Source organism: Triturus cristatus, chromosome 2_1, assembly GCF_964204655.1.
Source record: "Triturus cristatus chromosome 2_1, aTriCri1.1, whole genome shotgun sequence".
Taxonomy (NCBI): Eukaryota; Metazoa; Chordata; class Amphibia; order Caudata; family Salamandridae; genus Triturus; species Triturus cristatus.
In genome coordinates this window covers 767478690-767499310 of record NC_140581.1, presented here as the reverse complement: position 1 = coordinate 767499310, position 20621 = coordinate 767478690, and the positions used below count along the sequence as shown (strand labels likewise).

The following is a 20621-nucleotide window of genomic DNA, read 5'->3' as shown; positions in this document are numbered from 1 at the left end:
AGTTAAATTATGCATTTGTTGATTTATTAATAAAATTGTTGGAACTAAGCTATCAGCAAAAAGGGTGATTTTAAACTATATATTGCACTGACTTAGAAAGCAATACCACAGCATAATATAAAACATACATTAAAGTAACACATAAGTGCAGTGCACGTCAGTTATTGGATTGTACGCAACAGTGGTCTCTGTTCTTTAGAATTTGCAATCAAGAGGAATCATTTCCATGTAATTGATTGTAGATGTTATCAGTTAAACTGTAGGATTTAACAACCTGCAGCTACGGATTAACCACATGGCCTCGAGTGTAGGCACCTTTGGTACCTGGTGTTTGCTGGCACTATATACAGGATCTGCACCTGTGTGGTCATTGAGGATTTATTCCTTTAAAAACGTAGCATCGCATTGGGCAATATACAGCGTATGAGACTAAAATATTGTAGCTCCTGGCATATACAAGTGGCACCTGGCAACAGAGAAACTGCTGACAGCAGGGAGCTGCTTTTAGCTCCTACTACAGAAAATACTTTTTTGACCCATAGTTTTTTGATAGTTGCGAAACAAAGGGGCCATACAGGGAGTACCTTTTAAGGACAAATTGCCTGGGTTATATTATTCTCACTTCCTTATACCAAAAACAGAACTCTGTGGCATGCACCCCTCACCCTGTAGTGTGATAACAGCGATGTATAAAGGCATTTTCACATAGTTGAAGGAAAGGGACTTTATGGTCTACTAGCCGCCGAAAAATGTCATACTTTTTGGAAAATGGAAAGAAATGCAAATTAAGGTAGCCAAATGCATCATCAGCTTATTAGTGATGGGCATGGAAGGATGAACGAGAATCCCACTGTCCCTACCTACTATCTAGCGAAACAACCGGAAACGGGCTTGAGAGAAACAGCAGGGAAAGACGTCACTGTTGAGCTTGACTCTAGTCTGGCACTGTGAAGAGACATGAGAGGTGTCGGACAAGTGGGAGGCTCTCGGGCCACCGGTGAAATTACCACAGCTCTTATAATTTTTTCGCTTACCCAGTGAGGTAGGGGCGAGCCCTGTGGGGCTCTCGCTTCTGGCTCCAAGTGCCCGGCGCTTGCAGGGTGCGACCCACTCTGGTGTCAGTGGCAGGTGGGGAGTTTGACTGGGGCGGTACACCTATGAAACGTTAACGCAGGTGTCCTAAGGTGAGCTCAGGGAGGACAGAAAAAACCTCCTGTGGAGCAGAAGGGAAAAAGCTTGCTTGATCTCGTTTTTCAGTATGAATACAGACAGTGAAAGAGGAGCCTCATGATCCTTCTGACTTTTTGGGTTTCAAGCAGGAGGTGTCAGAAAAGTTACCACAGGGATAACTGGCTTGTGGCACCCAAGCGTTCATAGTAATGTCGCTTTTTGATCCATCGATGTCAGCTCTTCGTATCTTTGTGAAGCAAAAGCATTGGATTGTTTACCCACTAATAGGGATAGTGAGCTAGGTTTAGACCGCTGTGAGACCGGTTAGTTTTACCCTACTGATGATTTGTTGTTGCATTAATAATCCTGCTCAGTACGAGAGGAACCGCAGGTTCAGACATTTGGTGTATGTGCTCGGCTGAGGAGACAGTGGGGTAAAGGTACTCTCTGTTGGATTATAACTGAATGCCTCTAAGTCAGAATCCCCCCAAACCGTAACGATACCACAGTGCCGTGTAGCCCCGGTTGGCATGGGATTTCTGGACTCTATGTGGCTGCCTCCACCATGTGCGACCAGAACAGGGGGCCTCCCCCTTCCGCCCAGCGTGACCGGGTGCTGGGACAGGGGCACAATCCCTTGCAGGTCAGCCGGGTGACCAGATGGCCTGGCTGGGAGCATCTCCCTCTTCCACTGCTCCTGCACAAGTGGCAGGGAGGCGAACAGACCCGGGTAAGGAGCCTTCAGAGCAGTGGCCTCACAGCACTTGGCCACCCTCGCCATCGTCAGACTGCCATGCGACTGGGTCCGGTCGTCCCGGGCTATCTGGTCACTGGGTCGTCCCGAGCCATCTGGTCATCTGGCTGCACAGTCAGATGGCCCAGCGGGCTGGATAACCAGATGACCGGGTGGACTGCATGACCAGATGGCCGGCCCGCCTGGTTAACTCCAACTTTTGTCCTCCTAAGGGTTCTGTAAGCACCCTCCTTTGTATGGTTAATAGTCAAGGAAAATGTCCTCCCCGGGCAGGCCTGTGGGAAGAGGACAGGGCCTGGGCTTAACCCTTCTTGGCTCCCCCACCCTTCGGGCTCCAGGAAGGTGGAAAGCACCCACCCGAGTCAGCACACTAAGCCCAGGGTATGGTGGTGACAGTCACTAGCCAGGGCAGGGCAGCTGCAGACCGGGAAGGACTCCCTTGCTCCCAGCCCCTCTGACTCCGGGGCAAGGAGTGGAGAACAGCCCTGCATGAAGGCCCAGCCCCCGGGGTGCCGAGCAGGAGCCTGGAGAGCTCCGAGAAACCCTCAGTAGATGATGCCTGGGCCTGATCTGGAATGGCAGCGACTGTCGATGTCCCATGCTGCCCAGGAGGTGCGGTCCGCATGCCCGGCGCACAGCTCACTAAGGGTGAGCGGGGCCTGGCAAAGGGGAAGCAGCACACCCAGGAAGCCCTCTCCCCCTCTTCTCCGGCAGGAAGGGAGGCCATGGTAGCACCCTTCGGCCAGAGCTCTGGCGGGGCGTGGGTTCTGTGCCACCAAGTACGCGGTGGGCAGGGGGAAATGAGCTCCTTGGCCTCGGGCTGGGTGGCCCTGGGACGGTCAAGGTTGGGCCTATGTGGTGACTTTGGGTGGCTTGGTTGTAAACAACCGACTGTGGCCCCGGTGAGGGTTTCCAAGCCTTAGTGCGGACTGGACAGGATGGGGCTGGGCAGGGTCAGGGAGCCAGCAGGCCTGGGCCTGCCAGCCCACCAGGACCCCAGTCTCCCTTCCCTGGCCCGCGGTTTTGGGAAGGAGATGCTGCCCAAGAACGGCCAGGTTCATTGGATTTAAAGGATGCCTGAGGGCTCCGACTGGGCCTTAGGGTGAGCGCCCTGGTCAGGGACTTTAGCCGCCTGCCACTTTGCAAGGAGCCAGGAGAAGCTCCCCAGCTTGGCTGGCTTCAGAAGCATGGACCGGGCACCGGGCCTGAACTCCAGTGTCCTGCGGGGTGCGTCCATTGGTCTCAGGGAGGCGCCCACAGCATGGATGGCTTCAGAATCAGGGACCTGGCCTGGAGAGGCTCCCCCTGCTTAGCTTGGTGCTTAGTGCAGAATAAGGGAGTGGGCCTCAGGCCCTGGATTCCGGCAGGCCCTGAGTTGTGGGAGGCCCCGTTCTGCACCTGGAGCGGGGGTCATTTAGGCCCGGTAGGCTCCCCTGGCCTGGCTGGGTTCAGGAGCTCCGACCGAAGCCCCCCAAAGGCCCTGTGGAGGTCCCCTTCCCCAACCTGGGCTCCATCCTCAGGCCTGCCGCATGGCAGAGCACCTAGGATGGGGTCCCGCTGTCCCGGGGTGGCCTCCCTTGTGCGTCCAGGAGCTCCGGCCAGGTCCAGGAGACCAGGGGCAGGTGCTCAGCACCCTAGGCTCCATCCCCCCGGCATGCTGCTATACCATGGGCCTGGTATGGGGGTCTGTTGGGCCCGGGCAGGCCTCCCCGCTTCGCCTGCGTGTCAAGGTGCCTGGGGGCCCAGGATTGGGGGTTCGTCGGGGACCCCCCTTGCAGCCCTGTGCATTACGCCCAGCTGGCGCTCCAAGGCCCCCTTGATGCAAAGCCCCAGAGCCCTCCAAGGGCCCAGCCATTTGGTCGTGTCCAACCCCATGGCCATCTGGTGGCACGCAATGCTTTCCAATGGCGCTATCAGATGGCCAGGCTGCCCTGGGAGCCCTGATGGGGGCTTGTTCGGGTCCGCAAGCCTGGCCAGGGCTCCTGGGGGGCCAGGGATGTGGGCGCCTTGGGTCCCCTCAGTCACTCAGTGCGCACAGATTACTGGAAAGGGGGGAAGCCTTCCTCCGTATTACTAGGGACAGGGTACACATGTCCTGCCATTCTCTTTTTTCTCACTTTGGAAATGGTTGAAAACTCCCAGATGTGCAGGTGCTTTTCAGGCTCACAATTCTCCCCTATGCATCACCCATCGTTCTTCACCTTTTAAGCAGAAGAGGATTGTTATAAAATGGGAGGCACCTGCCTGTGCCATTTCAAGTGAAAATAGTGCTGAGGTCTCTTGTTTGTTTCAAAATCATGTGCCCTGCAGACTCATTGTTCCAAAAGAAAAAGTTGAATTTACAGGAAAAGACCCCCACAAAGTACAACTTTTAGCTAGGGCACATCTAAATGGCCCATTTTATATGAGCCCAAAGTCGAATTTTTAATTTTATATGGGTCCCAAATGTGCAAGTAGTCAACAGAATATTTTGTCAAGGTGGACCTCAAAAATGGGGCCCATAGTCCATAGCTTTTGGAATCAAAGCCGTGGACTATGGACATCATTTGGTATGAAGGGGGACCTAAAGCAGGTTCACAGGCATCTTATTCTACAATCCCGGTATCAAGGCTGCAGAATCGTGGTGCTGCAGACTATGGGTGCCATTTTGTGAGTCAAGTTCATTGCCTCAAAAAATAATCTGAAGACTCCGGCACAGGGATTTATTGAAATTCTTTGAGGGCCCTTTGTGTGTCTCCCCACTAATATCTTGGGATCAAGATGTGCATACACTGTCCCCTAATGTGACTTATTTTTCTGAATGTTGGAATGGTGCCCCACATCCTGTGATGCAAGCTGCAAGAGAAAGTGCTGAGACTAAACACAAGAAATAGACAACGGGAGAAAAAAACTCACTTTCATAAGGGAATGCCTTTATTTATTTTAGTTTTAACACTTTAAAGCTCAGCCTGCACCTTTTTTTAAATGCTAATATCTCATACACTACTAACCAAACCAACAAAAGCACACTTACAGAGTAAAGTTCTATCTTCATACCAGGCTTAGTGTAAGATCCGTTCAGCAATCTTGGCTGTAGTTGTCAGAAAAATTTCCTATGGAAAATAAAATGTGAAAACATATTTTTTTTAACACCCCCTCGAATTGTTGCCCCCTGCATGGAAATGTATGGAATTTCGCAAGTTGGACCTTAGAGGAATCTAATTGGGTGCCAGATTTTGTGCAAATCCGTTTAGGGGAGCCGCAGTCATAGGCATTCAAAAGACAGTCTTTTCACTTGAATGTCCGGCTAAAACATAACTACATGGTGGCAAGTGCCACTGACAAATTATTATATATGTACATATATATGTGTGTGGATTGAAGCGACAGAGAGAGAGAACGGTGGGGGGGAAGAGTGTGAGAGATCAGAAGAGAAGATTTTGTACATGTTAGTCAAAGAGAAGACAAACATCATTATTATTACCGTATGGATATGGCATTGAAGTACGAGGCAATATGACCTACACCTCAAAGTCATAGCAAATCATTATAACAGGCCTGCTTTTAGAAAACAAAACAGGAGTCCAACTTGAATATGGTGCAATTATTCTCTGCATTTCTTTCAAAGGGCCCATTTTCTTGTTAATTTCTTGTTCACTCACAAATGTGTCCGGCATCAGAAAATGGGTTAATCTAGTTCCAGTGAGAATGAGAGTTGTCACCTTTCTCCATAGCAATGTCCCATAATCAAAGCGGTCTGTCTTCTGTAAAATCTAGTCCTTACACACATCCCATTGTCACAACATAATTGCTAAATGCTTCTTTAGTTTCTAAATGAAGGTGCAGTTACAGGTAAGTAATGAGTAGTTTTTGAATGTTGTAAAAACCAGCTAAGTAAGGTCGATGCTTGAATTTCAGACTTTATGGTTTCGCTTGTACGTCTAGTGACCTAACTACTGAATGTCATCCAGATGTGCTTTGAAGTTTATTTCTGGAAAAATTAAGTTTTCTATTTCAAATCCCCATTCCATGAAAATGGCAGCTCTGCACTACCACAAAAAATAATTCTCTTAACAGCTAATAGCAAACAGAAAAGAAAATTAAAATTAAACTTTGAGTATGGTGATTGAGTACCTGTGCACATTTCCTTTCTGAGGATTTTTATTTACCAATGTATTGCCAGAATTCTCCTTCATTAGAGGGATATCTTGTGAAAACGATTAGTCTCTCTTAGTATGCTGATGTCCTTTAGCCATTTAGATGGAAGGACAGCTGCTGGACCTTTGTTCTACAGAGCAACTGAGATGAAGGCAGAGATAGGTGACAGCTGAGGGAAATCCAGGTTTTGCAAAGGAGAGGAGGTGAAAAGACAGGAAGGGAAAAAACAGCGGACAAAGAGTGAGATGAAGTTTGGTAACTACACTAGGGACGATAATAAACAGGAGTAACATGGAGGAAGGAAGGACTGTATGTAAACGAAAATCTATGGGGGCTACTCATATAGGTAACTTTAGGCTATTCAGAAAATCTAAGTGTAAAGTTACTCAAAGGTGTATACTTACATGTCTCCAACTTCGGAAAAGAGAGTGGAGCCAAATGTACTATTGTAAGTTGCTACTGCCAAAAAGGATCAGGCCTACCACTGAGGCTGCAATTCTGTCCCTTAGAAAATAATCGGGATAGGGACTTAAAATAAAAACTCATATAAATAATGTTAAATTAATTTAAAATACTGTCAATAGTCACAAATATAAATACTTTAATTTAATATTTAAAGAAAATCTAAAAATAATATATTTGTGTATTAGTTAATTATATAAAATATGTTTTTAATTAAAAAATGGTTTAAATTGAAATTTAACAAAATGATTAATTCACTATTAGTCAAGTCATTCTTTTTTCAATAATTCAATTATCATAAAAGATACAATACAGTACAATCTTACAGTAAGAAACTAAAACATAGCAGCATACACATACATATAATATATTAAAAAGTAATGAATACTTGCTGATTACAAAAGAAATAAAAATGAACGAGGCTACAAATGATTTCATGTGACATTCTGTGCTCTCAATGGTATGGCTCGTTGCATAAAAGTTGCTGCTAAAACGCATAATCTTGAAGATGTCAATGATTGCAGAAGCACCATGGCAACCTTGAATTGTATAAAACTCGCTAGTTTAAAAAAAGCTAAAATTAGACTTTTCCCAAATTCAGAATAAAACTTGCAGAATAATATAAAGTGCAAAGTGCTTTGTGCAGAACAACCATCACGTAGACAAGGGGGTAAACTGCTAAAATATGTACCTTGGTCCATGTAGGCCATGAGAAAATTAACAGTGTTTAGCGTGAATCTAGATAACAGGAACCTGCAATAGAAATTACAGACCCAAACTAAATAAGGCTCAGTAAAATGGCTGGTACAAAAATGTTTAAATGGCATTTCATCCGAGCATTTTGTCAAAAACATTTCCCTCAATGGTTTGAAAATGGTAGCTGAATAAATACCTGGATTTTCAAAAAGATCAAATAAGTTAACTTTAATAAAGGTATTGTATATATATGCAAACCAGTGTATTTTTAATCTTCGGGCAAGTTTAAGACGATCAGCAAGGACTGTCCGGTTGAACAAAGTCTTAAATCCTCAGCCATAATAACAGTGGCTTGAAGCTTCACAAGTTCATTTATATAGCCCTGCCCGACTTCAGTATGACAAATGTTAGTACAGATAGTTTTCGGCATAGTGAAGAGTCTTTTAATGAAGCCGTTCTCAACCTTCCTCAGTCCAGGTTGATTGCTGATTCCCCATAGACCAGTCCCATACATGGCATTTGAGCAGCATTTGGACTTATAAATTGTCATCAGTTGTCAGATGGGTTTATTATAAAATGGAACATTTCAATACATTTGTTAAAAAAATAGTCAAAATATGTTTATGTTATATATCAGTGTGAACTATTTTATATATCTATTTTAAAGGTATAACTTAATATAAAACGCTACAGCAACATTAACCTACTTTTAATTTAAAATGTAATTATTTTGAATATATTACATCAAATTTAAATTGTTTCTCTGAAGATTAAAATAAACAAATTCCCACCTAAATTATAAACATTACTGTGTATTACGTATTACAAATAATTAAAAAATGATGTATAAAATGAAGTCAAGTTAATTATATTTTAATTAAATTAATGCTGCATTCAATTTTCAACTAAAAAAAGTTGCTAAACTATTTTAAAAATAAAACATTTAATTTGTTTTATTTTGTAATTTTTATTAACATTAAATTATATGTATTCATATTTTTAACTAGATTTAATATTTACAATTTAGCAGGATTTCTTATGGTGTTTTTTTTTATAATCAAATTTATTTGCATTGAAAAAAACAAGCATATCAAAGGCAGCACATGGTTACACAGTAAATCAAAGTCCATCCCCGACATACAGCAAGAGACCCAGTCATGATTTCAAACTTTCAGGCTAGTCCCGTCATTTGAAAAACAATACAGCGATATAGGAGAAAGAACAAGAGCAGAACTCAAGACAATAGATTCAGCCATTTGCCCCATATCCTGTGAAATTTCTCAGGACATCCCTGGGCCTCAAAGAGGGGTTCCTCTTGAGACGTGCACCAATCCACACCCCTCTCCCACCTTCTGATAGTGGGAGGTTTGGCCTGGGCCCAGGCCGCTGCAATGTCTCGCTTGGCCACAGCCACCGCCGTGCCCAGAAATCGTTTTTCGGCTCTGGAGCCTTCCAGGCCATCAAAGACTCCCAGCAGAAAAAGTATGGGATCGTGAGGAACCCTCCACCCTAGAGTATGTGTAAGCTCCAACTACACGCCCGACAAAAATGGAGCAAGAGCAGGGCATAACCATACCATGTGGTAGAAGTCGGCCGCGGCTTGTCTGCATCGTGTGCATTCTGGAGAGAAGCGCAGCTCTGCCCTATATTCTTATGGTGTTTTAATATAAGTCCCTACCTTCATTATTTTTTATGGGAGGGTATTACAGTATCTGTGGTTGGCAGTATGAGGTGTGAGACTAACCTAACTCTGAGCTGGAGTAAATTTACTATTATTCTGGGTCCGCTTTGACTGTAGTGACCTTAGAAGTTCAGTTTGTGAACAGCAATGGGCTTTCTCCTTTGTGTATGTGTCTGTTCCTCTCTAACACCCTTCCCAAGCCTTCCTATTCCCCTCCCTACTCCTCCCTAAACCCACCCATTTAGTAGCAAGTTTGCCGTTTTTACATTCACTCCCCGTCCTTCCTACATTTACTACTAATTACCAAACTTACATGTGTGAGGTTCTGCCCATTGAAAATATAGGAGAGGTGGAGATTTGGGGCCTATTTGTGACTTTTGTTGGTGCAGGAGTGGGCGGCACGCCACCACCATGCCCTTGCACTGCCAAGAATCGCTGTCGCCCGCCAGATAACAAGTAATTTGTGGTCTGGCAGCGGGTGCAGTGGTGGTCCTGCGGGGCTGCTGTTTAAAAGCTTATTGTGAGTCTTAAATAGCACCACTGTGGGATCACCAGTGCACATTCCTGCACTGTAAGGAATGCACCATGTCGTGCATTCCTTCCAGTGCTGGACTGGGGGTTCAAAACTACAGGGGGGCACAACATGTCCTCCCCTGCATACACCCCCGTGCACTGTGGCAGGAGCGGGCCCTGTATGGCTCCCTTTCTTTCCTCACCGCCAGCAGTTACATGGAGGAAGAACCTCCATGACACTGCTGGTGGAGAGGAAAGTCGTAATATGCTTGGCGGTGCCTCAGGGCACTACCAAGCATATTGCAGCCCTAAGAGCGCCGTGGGACCGTCAGGGAATGAGGCTCCTTGGTGGTTGCGGCACTGCAATGGTGGTCCGACCACCAAAGTCCTAATAGGGCGGTTGGACTGCCGGTGCGGTGGTGGATGATCTGCCACGTGTGACGTTTCTCAGACTTCCAGACTGGTAATTAGGCCCATACACTCGTAGGCTTGTGAATTGAACCTTGTAGTAAGTAAGTAGTACTACTGTAGCACTACTTTACGTACTGCAAAATACAGTTTGTGAATCAGACCCAAAGATTTTTGTGTCTCCCTAGTAATGAGTCAATCTATGCACATTGTAGGAGGAAACCTATAATATTTGAATTTCTGACTATTACATTTTTTTCCTCATTCCACTCCTGTGTCTTGTCTAGCGCTATTAGCATACTTAGACCAGTGTTGTGCCGATAGATTGACATTCACATCTGAGCTGCCTTCAGCCAGGCATTTATGTAATGAGGACAGCTGCCAATGACATACTCTGTCAGCAGGGGGCCTCAGCTTGTGATTGGATAAACAGGGACAGACAGGGCTGGCGGGAGCTGTCTGAAGATCTGGTTAAGGCTGAAGTTGGAGAGTATTACAGTCATTGTACTCTGAATTACTCTCTGCTTTCAGACCACTGTCCAAGCCTGCCGAGTCTCTGGCAGCATTGCAATATTTTATTACTGACTGGCTTTGTTTAAATCGCCTAAATCCTCCCGGAGCCATAAATGACAGAAACAGTCATATCTTTATGTTTGTGCACAGCGTGGTGCGGCTGGGAATCCATTGCTTTCTATGAAAACAGAATTCTAAATTATGTACGGACAATTGAATTCGAATTTGAAAGTAAAACACAGTGAAGGCTTGAACCATGTAAGTGTGCAAATATTAAGAGCAGCAACATATTGAAAATTATATGTATTTAGACATCTTTTCCGTATCTTCTTGCATTTATTCCCAGAACGTGAATCAGAAAGTTAAAGTTAAATTTGCCAGACGCTCTGTCTCATCACATGCCACTCAAGGCCAGACTTTCTTGCATAAACACTTTTCTGATACATGTGGGAGCGCTAACCAAGCATCTTTCCTCGTTCCAGATATCAACGAATGTGAAAGCAACCCGTGTGTCAACGGCGCGTGCAGGAACAACCTGGGCTCCTTCAGCTGCGAGTGCTCCCTGGGCAGCAAACTGGACCCCACTAAACTCATCTGCATTGGTGAGACTTACTTTATCTATACAAATGTAATCTCTTTCCAGTGATAATATTAGAACCATGTACACCTTTCACGAGTAGGTACTGCCAAGGTTCTCATCTATTCTTGTAACTTGTACACACGTTGTGTGTCTTTCTGAAAACACAGCAACCTTACAGCAATGTACTAAGAGGAAGTTTAGTGCAAAGTTTTAAAATAACAATGCAAAAGTCCCATCCTTGAGCTGAGTGTTCCCTGTCCAGGTGAAACCAACTGTGACTGTGTGCCAACAGCAGAGCTGGATGTGTGCACCGTGGAAAATGGGTGGGCATTCTTGTTTCCCAAAATGTGCTGCAACCCTCTCAACAATGTGTTTCTAACCTATAAAACCATTTATGAGCAGAGGATGTACTACTAAAGGAGCACTCTTTTAAGTACTCTTACACACCTTTGAGAAGTCGAAAAATGCAACTCCCTGATAGGAAAAGTGCAAAGGTGGCACAGTCCTTTCTATTTCAACTAATTGTATATGCATATTCCCTAAATATTCCCATCGTTGTAGGTGTGTGGGTGCCTATTGTCAAATGCACGTAAGCGAACGTAAAAGAGCACAACAATTATATTGGTTACATACTCCAAAATGCCTTTGTGAATAGACACCATGGTGCCTCATTTCCTACTCCTTTCCGTACCATATGACAGTCTGGAGACTATCTTATGTCTGGAACGAAAGTGATATAATGAAGGACTTCCTTTTCTGGAGTAAAACACAATAAAACTGTCATTTCTGGCTTAAGACAGTCTTAAGAATATCATAAGCCAGGCAGAAGCTTTAGCAAACCAATTCCATGTTTCATGGCTCATGACAAACAAAAAATAAAAAAAGGACTTTTCAAATGAGACAATAATTTTGTGATCATTTAATTTTACATTTGATATTCTTTTGAATGTAAGACATGCACATAATAAGTTATTACCCCAACAGTTATAAAAGTTAAACAGAAAAATTCAGTTGATACTCCAGCTTAACACATATTTTCAAAAGCTTTATTTACTCTTCAGTACATTTATGTTGGAGTTATAATTCTCTTATAACATTTTTTTAAGGCTTCATTTTAGTTTTCCCTTTGCATCACACTAATTTAAAATCCTAGTATTTCTCAGAGTAGTTTAAGACATTATTATATCAGGAGTTTGCAGTATTGCAGCAAATCTTAAAATAAAAAAAGCAAAAAAAAAGCCATTATGAATAGTATTTGTCCCACTTGCAACATTGCCTAAACCATCAACTATTAATTAGATCTGTAAGTAGTAGTCACTATAGAACTATATGGTGAATTGCGTAGTCCATCACCATCACAACTACTTCTTACCCTTTTACTCAGCTTTAACATGTCGTAAGAATTCCGCTAGCCTGTCTTACATTCTTTGTAGTGCAATATTGTTTTTTCTTACAGTTAACAACCTAAGTCCTACCTCTAATTTAACCCGTTGGGGCGGTAATACTCTTAACTGATCTATCAGACCCTTCTCTTGACATAACCTTCTACTTGTGTCTTCTCTTTCCAATTCATGTTTTGCCTGTATTACATGAAACCATAACTGATTGACGTTGTAATGATTCTCATGGGAATGTCTTGCCTCTGTTGATTTTTTGTTGTAGCACTATAATCTCAAAAGGTTGCCTTTTTCTTTTTCATTCTGATTTTATTATATGCAATTGACTAGTTGAGTATTTCAATGCATACACACAAAAAGTTGTATCAAAAGCTGTGTAGCCTTTTTAGGAGTGTTTTTGTAACTAGTTCCTGGATGTATCACTTACTCTCTTCTTATTACACTGGTACCCTGGGCATATGCTAAGCACAGGAATGCGTTTTTCTGTAAAATGTTCAGAAAGACTGGAGTCTCTTTCATAAAGTGGTGGATTGCATCAGTGCATCTTTCAAGTTCCTGCTTTGTCGATGATCAAATAAAGGATTTTCTTGAAAGATTTGTTTCTATGTTATAAAACTTCTAATGTTCGATATTTGCTTTCTTTCAACAACAGCCATCCTCTTGATGTATTTCGCATCTTAATGTTTACATTTTTGTCTTTTCTTTATAACCTCCATGTCTAAACTTCTGTGCGATATGTATGCTTTTTCATCCAGAGTGTTAATGTCAGAGGTTAAACGTTGTACTCTATGATGGTGCAAGGATCCCTGCGTTGGCGCAAGGCAGCTGATTTTAGTGCCAGCGCAGGGAGCAGTGCAGAGGTGAGCCGTATTATTGTAAATACGGCGCATCCCTGCTTTTGTAAAGTGACGGAGCTTGGCGTTAGCAATTTTGGAGCTAACCCGCGCTCCGCCTCTTGCTTGTAAATATGCCCCTTAGTTGCACCAAATGTCACTCCTTGTCTCATTGCCTGCCTTTAGAAAGACTGTCAATACTCTCTTGCTCTTCTATGGTGACTCTTGCACCGAGATGTCATTCAACCCTCCTATTACATCTTGTAAATTAATAACTAGACAAAAATGGAAACAAATATTATGTTTTGTACTGCACCAGACTGGCAGATGGATGCTCTCAAGCAGTGTCCATTTTCTTTCATGAAACAGTGTTGTTTAGTTGCTTAGACATACTGCCTGCCACCAGCTATGGCATAGATAGGACTGGAACCGAATTATACATCTGCTGCAAACACCTCAGATGACAGCATAGGGAAAACAACAATAACAGAGACCAGCTAGTTTTGTTGCTGAATATGAGTGGGAAAGAGGTGAATTACAAACACCTGCTGATGTTCACTACTACGTTGTTGCTGTGTCCTCGGCCACATCCGCATGTCATAAAAGAAACATTTAAAATGCGTAACCTGCCCCGCTTCATAAACCTCTTGAAAGGACGAATGGGGATGCTAAACACTCTGTAAATAGTGCTGTTTATAGGCCATTTGTCATCCTGCTTCGCTGCTAAATCAATTTGTCAGTGAAATGTGAGCTTCATTAAACTGCACACTTGAAACAAAAAGGAGCCATCTGTTATTTACTTTTGTTATTTTTTTATTTCAGGTCATAATCAAAGCAATTCATGAGTCAGTAAGAATGCTTTGAAGCCTGACATTGAGTAACATGCTGTCCATTGTGAAGGGCTCCTTTACTCTTGTACAACAGAGCATACTTTCCTCTACCAAAAATGACATCAATCTGCATTTATTTGCACAACAAGTGCAAGAACAACTCATTTTTCTTATCCTAAGCCAAGTGAAACTGCTTTATGTAAGGCTCAGCCCGAGTATGAAGCTTTTTACGGTAAAGATATTGTTTAGGATTGATCAGTTGGAAAGTGAACAGGAGAGGTAAACTACAAGGTGGAAAAAATAAACACACAGGCCATTGGCCTTTGATCAGATATACATTTTAAGATCGTATTGCTGTATGCAAAGTTCCTATTCTTATGCTGTAAAGGGATAGGCTATTTTCAGTACATTACATTGAAAATGTACGCTTCGAAGAAATAGTCGGTAGCATCACGGTAATGAATTGTATCAGCCCTAATGAAATCTCTGAAATCTCAATTTTCCTTCACCCCCTGTACAGCCCCTGCAATTACAGACCTCTTATAACATCAACATACTAGGCTTGCAGTGACTGCTTCATGAATTGCAATTTGCTTGACCAGATTAGCAGCCCAGGAACCACATTTAATGACTTTAATTGTATTTCCTCAGAATTTAGAGCTCTGGCCTCACAGCTTTGAATTGAAGTACCATTGTAAAATGGCTCCACTGGAAAGATAATGGTCTTGATAGCAGCAGCTCCTGCTGTGGGATCACTATAAGAAGGGCAATTAGTATATGTTTATAGATGCCCCATTGCCAGAAACCACCATTCCTGTACATATGACCCTGTACAGAGGGTAATATTTGTGCATTTGGCAAACAAATCGCAGCAGGATGGCTTGGCCTTCACCTACACGTTCTGAGACCCTGTAGAAAATATTTTTGGTGCAGGTCTTTCCCCAGTCATTTTAGCTCCTTGCGCCTGGGGTGCATCTGATGTGGGACTAGCTTAAAGTGGTTTCAATTTGAAGTGAAGTGCGTCTCCGTTGGTTAGAATGGACCAGTCCAGAGGTGACCTTAGGGAGCCCAGAGTGCTGAGTAGGCTGAAGGCTTCCTTACACAATTTTGAAATAATGCTTTCAGGAACTGTTTTAGCGATAAAGGGAAGGAAGTGCTGAAAAGTGAGGCTGTGGACATTGCAAGAGCTTGGTAGCGATAAGACCCAAACATGCTAGCAATCACTTTTGAATTACAACTACTATTATATATGGTAGGTTGTCCACCACCTGGGAAGGGGAATGTGCTAGAGCCAGGAGAAGACCAGGATAGTCTCTGGAAGACATTTTTCTGTCACTGCAGAAGTCCTAAGGGGAACATGCAACCTCCTCAATCTGCAGAGCTGAAAAGCAGTTTTAAATAATAGGGAAGCTGATCTTCCAAAGCTCCACAAGGAGATAAAGGCATGTTGGAAAAAGGATCAACAGGCCAGTGTGACATTACTTCGGCAGCAGCCCTTGCTGATGACAATGTTTGAGAAGCCTGTCTTACACTACTGTCTGTGGTGTGGTACTGTGAGAGGTTTGGAACTTTCAGAAAGACCAGAATAAGATGCAGAGCTTTCTGTGATGTGGAGACTTTGAAATGTTTCAACTGCTAGAGGAATGGTCAATGAACATTCACATCACACCGAACATGATTTCCTTGTTTGTCATAAGGTTTTCTGCAGCAAAGGTCAAGGATAGGACCACAGAAACCATGTATCTGACTTTTGGAGACCTGTCCTGCAGTAGCTCCCTCCTTTGCCTGTTAAGGGATTTTAAACCTAAAAAGTGTCAAGGTTCCAGTGTAGGGTGCAAGAGTTGGGGGAAAAGAGCCAAATAGACCCCAACCGAAAATTGCCCTTCGTATCTACAATTTTGAAGTTTGCCAGGATTTGTCCATAAGTGCGCCAGCATAGCAACTTTATTTTGGATTTCAAGACTTGGAAGGGTACCACAAAGGAAGACATCCCTAGCTGTGTTCTCAATGTCCACTACGAGAGAAGTATTGCAAGGGCACATTCTTCATTCTTGATTTTATTCATGTTCCGAGCGGCTGATTTGGGAACTAAAGAAGCTAGATTCTTCATTTGGCCTCCAGGTACATCTAGATCTAAGCCTGCTGTCAACAATCCATTTGACTTTCTGTAAAACAAGTCCTTGACAGCTGTTCTGCTAGGCATAGTCCTCCAAACAGAGAGGGAGCTACTTCCAGTTAAGTGACTACCTCCAGTTAAGGGAAAGTGTTTCAGATTTTGAGAGGAGAACTGGCTTTCTGCGTACTGCTTATACAGCCTTTGGGATTATTTCTTAGGCCAAGAGTGCATTTGATCACAGGAGACCCTGAAACAGAAGAAATATAGAGCCCCTGGGAAGAATTCCCAATTCCTCGGTGCACTAGAAAGAGTTATTCGACTTGTTTGCTATGTAAAACACCCTAACAACTCAATCCTGGAGGCCCAGTCCTAAATTTCCTAAAGTTTTGTTTATGATAAAAGTAATGTACCATTCAGGAAACTTCGAGAACCATCTTTTAAAATGGGATATGGCGTGACTTTGAAGCCATCAATCTTGCTTCAAGCTGCAGCAACTTGAAGTGTTTTCATCCATCCTATGCTTTTGGAAGCCTGCACAAGTTATTTTCTGAGATTTCCCACAAAGGCATCTCATCCTGGCCGAGCTCTTGCTTAGATAATACTTGTTTATTTATTTTTATTTTAGGAGTTTTCTATAGCGCTAGCCAGACCCGAAGGTATCGGAGCGCTTTACAACAGTCGGCCTGTGAGAGACATACAATCTAGACAAAAGTAAACATTTGAGCTCAAGGTGCTTTTAAAGCCTCAGTGCAATGCACCATATTGATGCAAGGAGGTCAGGTAGTATTCAAGTTGTGTGTCTGTTGACTTGCACCGAGCCTCCTTTGGTGAGGGGTGATAAGGGCATTTCCTCTCGTGGAGGGGAGGAGGAAAAAGGCTTAGAGTCCCCATAGCAGAGAGCAGCAGTGTGCTGGCTTGTGAGCTTCGATGGCAGTTATCGGTTCGGGAGGGAACGATTGAGGAAAAGTCCTTTGAGCAGGATCTTGAATCTTACAAAGGAGGTGGTAGTCCTGATATGGACTGGAATGGAGTTCCAGATTTTTGGTGCAGTTCCAGCAAAGAACCGGGCTGCGGTTTTTTGTTTGCGTGTTTTTATAGGGATGAGGAGTAGAGTGTTGGTGCTCCTGAGGTTCCTTGCCTGGCCGGCTTTCTTGAGTTTGGAGGCCAGGTATTCCGGCTTCCCTGTGTGCAAGGCTTTGTGTGTAAGGCAGGCAGTTCTGAAGCTGACTCGCATTTCGACTGGGAGCCATTTTAGCTCTCTGAGTGCGGGTGAGATGTGATCGTATTTCTTAACCACGGTGACCATTCTAGCAGCTGCATTGAGAGTTGTTCTGAGGGGAGCTAGGTGTGATTTTGCTAGACCTGTGAGGATTGCATTGCTGTAATCAAGTCTGGACAGCACCAGCGATTGAGTCACTTGTTTGAGGTCCTTGGGCGGTATGAAGGGTTTTATTTTGTTGAGTAGTTTCATGTTGAGGAAGGTGCTTTTTGCGAAGTTCTTGATGTGCTTTGTCACATCGAGTTGTGGGTCTATGGTGATTCCTAGCGATTTAACAGCCAGGATTAGATTGCAGTTGAGAGCATCAATAGCTTTTAGCCAGTCTAGGATTTGGGGGTCGTTGGAGATGAGTAGGATTTCTGTTTTGTCTTGATTGAGTTTTAGATGATTAATTGTTAACCAGTGTTGGACTTCTCTTAGAGTGTTATTAAGTCTCTGAATGTCATCAATGGAGGAGGTTTCAAGGTTGATCTGGGTGTCGTCTGCATAGAGGTGGAAGGATATGTTGGCTTTTTTGAATATGTTGGTGAGGGGTTCCATGTATATGTTGAAGAGTTGCGGGGAAAGTACTGATCCTTAGGGGACACCCCTGCTGACGGGGTGTAAGTCAGACGTGCAGTTTTTGATTGTTATTATTTGGGTGCGGTTGTGGAGGAAGGAGGAGAACCAGTGTAAAACCATCTCATCTGCACCTACCCTTTTATGGAGGGCCTTGATGAGTCGATTATGGTCAACCGTGTCGAAGGCTGCCGATAAGTCCAGGAGAATGAGTAAGCAGCATTGGTCCATATCGAGTGACTTGTGGATATCGTCCATGACTTTGAAGATCGCGGTCTCAGTGCTGCAGCCTTTTCTGAAGCCCTTATGGGTGGGGTCTAGAAGGTTGATGCTCTCCATGTGTTGAGTCAGTTGTAGGAGGACACACCTTTCTAGGATTTTGGCTAGGAGAGGGAGATTGGAGACAGGTCTGAAGTTGTTCAGATCATTGGTGTCCAAGCCTGTTTTTTTCAGTAATGGAGTGACTTGGCCAACTTTCAGGCATTCTGGTATATCTCCAGTTCTTAGAGAGACATTTATGATTTTGCTCCAGAGTGGGGCTAGGGAGAGTTTGAGTTTTCTGGCCATTTGGGCGGGAATAGGATCTAGGACGTAAGAGGAAGGTTTGGAGGAGGAGATTAGATTGACTATCTCCTTTTCCAAGATGGGTATGAAGGGTTTCCAGGTTTTTGGGGGGTGTTTGGGTGTGGGGTCTTCAGTCCCTGGTGGAAGGATCTTGAGAGGGGGACTGAGGTAGTTGTAGTTGTCCAGTGAAAGCTCGATCTTGGTGATTTTGTCGTTGAAGAAGTTCGCAAAGTTGTCACACCGCTCTTTGGGGGCCTGACCTGAGGATGTGGGGGGCTTGGAAGCTTGCTGCCTAATGAGGTTGAAGAGTTCTTTGGGCCTGTTTTTGGCGTTGTTTAGAGCATTGCAGAAAAATGCAGATTTTTTGATCTTCATGTGGTTTTTGTAATTTGCGCAACTGATTTGAGTTGCTCATGGAGGATTTTAGAAGGGGTGTTGTGCCAGAGTCTTTCTGTAGCTCTCAGTTGTCGCCTTTCAGCGTTGATGTCTGGGTGGAACCAGGATCTGGATGGAATGTTCCTGACTCTTTTTAGTTTCAATGGGGCAAGTTGCTCCAGAATGGAGGTCATATTTGTGTTCTAGAGGGGGTTGAGTTCTGTTGTGGAGAGATCCTCTGTGAGGCTGGGAAGGAGAGAGCATACCTTTTCTTCTAGATCAGCCAAGGGAATCTGATTGAGGTTTCTTACCCTTTTGGGGGGGTTAAGCGTAAGGAAGCACTGGAGCAACAGAAAATGCCATAGTCTCCAAGCGAAAGAATTGTCTGGAGCAGCCTGCATCATCAAGTCAGCTGTGTGCATTCATAGGTTGGCTTTAGATATCACCAGGTCCAGCTCTATATTTTGTTTTTTGATAAATCGTTTTATTAATCAATACGTGTCAGCAAGTATCATATAACAAATTGTCATGATGTACATGAGAAGTAACAACAAGCGGTCACAATAATAATCATAGTATAGATTGACCTGAGCTGCGATAGCACCTGAAACGTTACAATTATGGCGAGGGCAGGTCTTCAAAAGGAGAATCACGTGGTGGACTACAGATCTCCCCCCGGTATGCATTCCATGCCCCCCAATTCAGTGACCATTTCTTCGGGCAATCCCTAGTGAGGTACATGTTTTTTTCACGGAACATGCACCAGTCCATATGCAGCTTCCATTCTGTTACAGTTGGCAGGGTTGTAGCTCCCCTCAATTGAGCTATGTTCCTTTTTGCCACCATAAGGCCTAGTGTGACCCAGATCTTACCCATTCTGCTCACACTCCGATAGGATATGCATAAACATGACTTCATTGCCACACTGTTTTCTGCACTCCCCTCCCTGTGCCCTTCCCATGCGAACCAAGCAGGCTCCAGTGACATACACCCTGTGCAATATTTTCAACTGAACAAGACGCAGCCTAGCCGAAATCTCTACATCCCGTGGAGAGGCGAGCGCCTCCTGCCATTCCTCATCATCCAGTTCGAGGCCATCTCCCTCCCACCTCGCCCTTGTGTTCTGAAGGGAAGTCACGATGTTGTTTATCAGTTTCTTATATGTGAGAGAGATCGTCTTCTCTGGCAGGTAACCATCGAGCAATCTGTCCTCGAGGGGTGTATACTGCGGGGGGTGGACGCTTTTGTGAAGTGAGACTGCAATGCGTGTCGGACCTGTAGATACTGAAAATACTCTGTATGTGCGAGTTCGTGTTTCTGTTGCAGGGTAGCAAATGACACTACATCCCCCTTTGCCCACAAATCTCCGACCCTCGAAATCCCGATAAGGTCCCACTTATCGAAGCCCTTCGACTTCCATAGGTCTCCAAGTGTCTCTGAGTCCCAGAGAGGTGTTGCCAGCGTCAGTTTTCGCTCCCATCCCAGGCTTTTGTTTGCTGCGTGCCAGACCTGTACAGAATGTTTGGTCGGTCCGGTGAGTGGGAACCGTCGCGGTCTAGAATAAAGGGCTCTATTGTAGTTTCCCCCCGGGAGAAGCCAACGGTCCATGGCATAGCCTGGATCGTCTGCGTGTCTATAGGTACCGTGATTAATGGCTGCAAGGTGGGAAACCCAATAATATTTCTTGAGATCAGGAAGACCCATCCCCCCATCAAACCAATTGAGGGTGAGTTTGGTCAGTGCGATTCAGGGCTT

At 44.2% G+C, this 20621-nt stretch overlaps 1 protein-coding gene and 1 pseudogene across 1 annotated transcript in view; both read left to right on the top strand.

Moving 5' to 3' along the window:
• Positions 1 to 20621, top strand: part of FBN2 (fibrillin 2) — a 969744-nt gene that overhangs the window by 696845 nt on the left and 252278 nt on the right. Inside the window, exon 20 of the mRNA XM_085632710.1 lies at positions 10817 to 10936. Within this exon, the coding sequence (XP_085488836.1) occupies positions 10817 to 10936 (120 nt within the window). The remainder of the gene's footprint in view (positions 1 to 10816; positions 10937 to 20621) is intronic.
• On the top strand, positions 897 to 1678 carry LOC146865853 (28S ribosomal RNA; annotated as a pseudogene; the record flags this gene model as incomplete).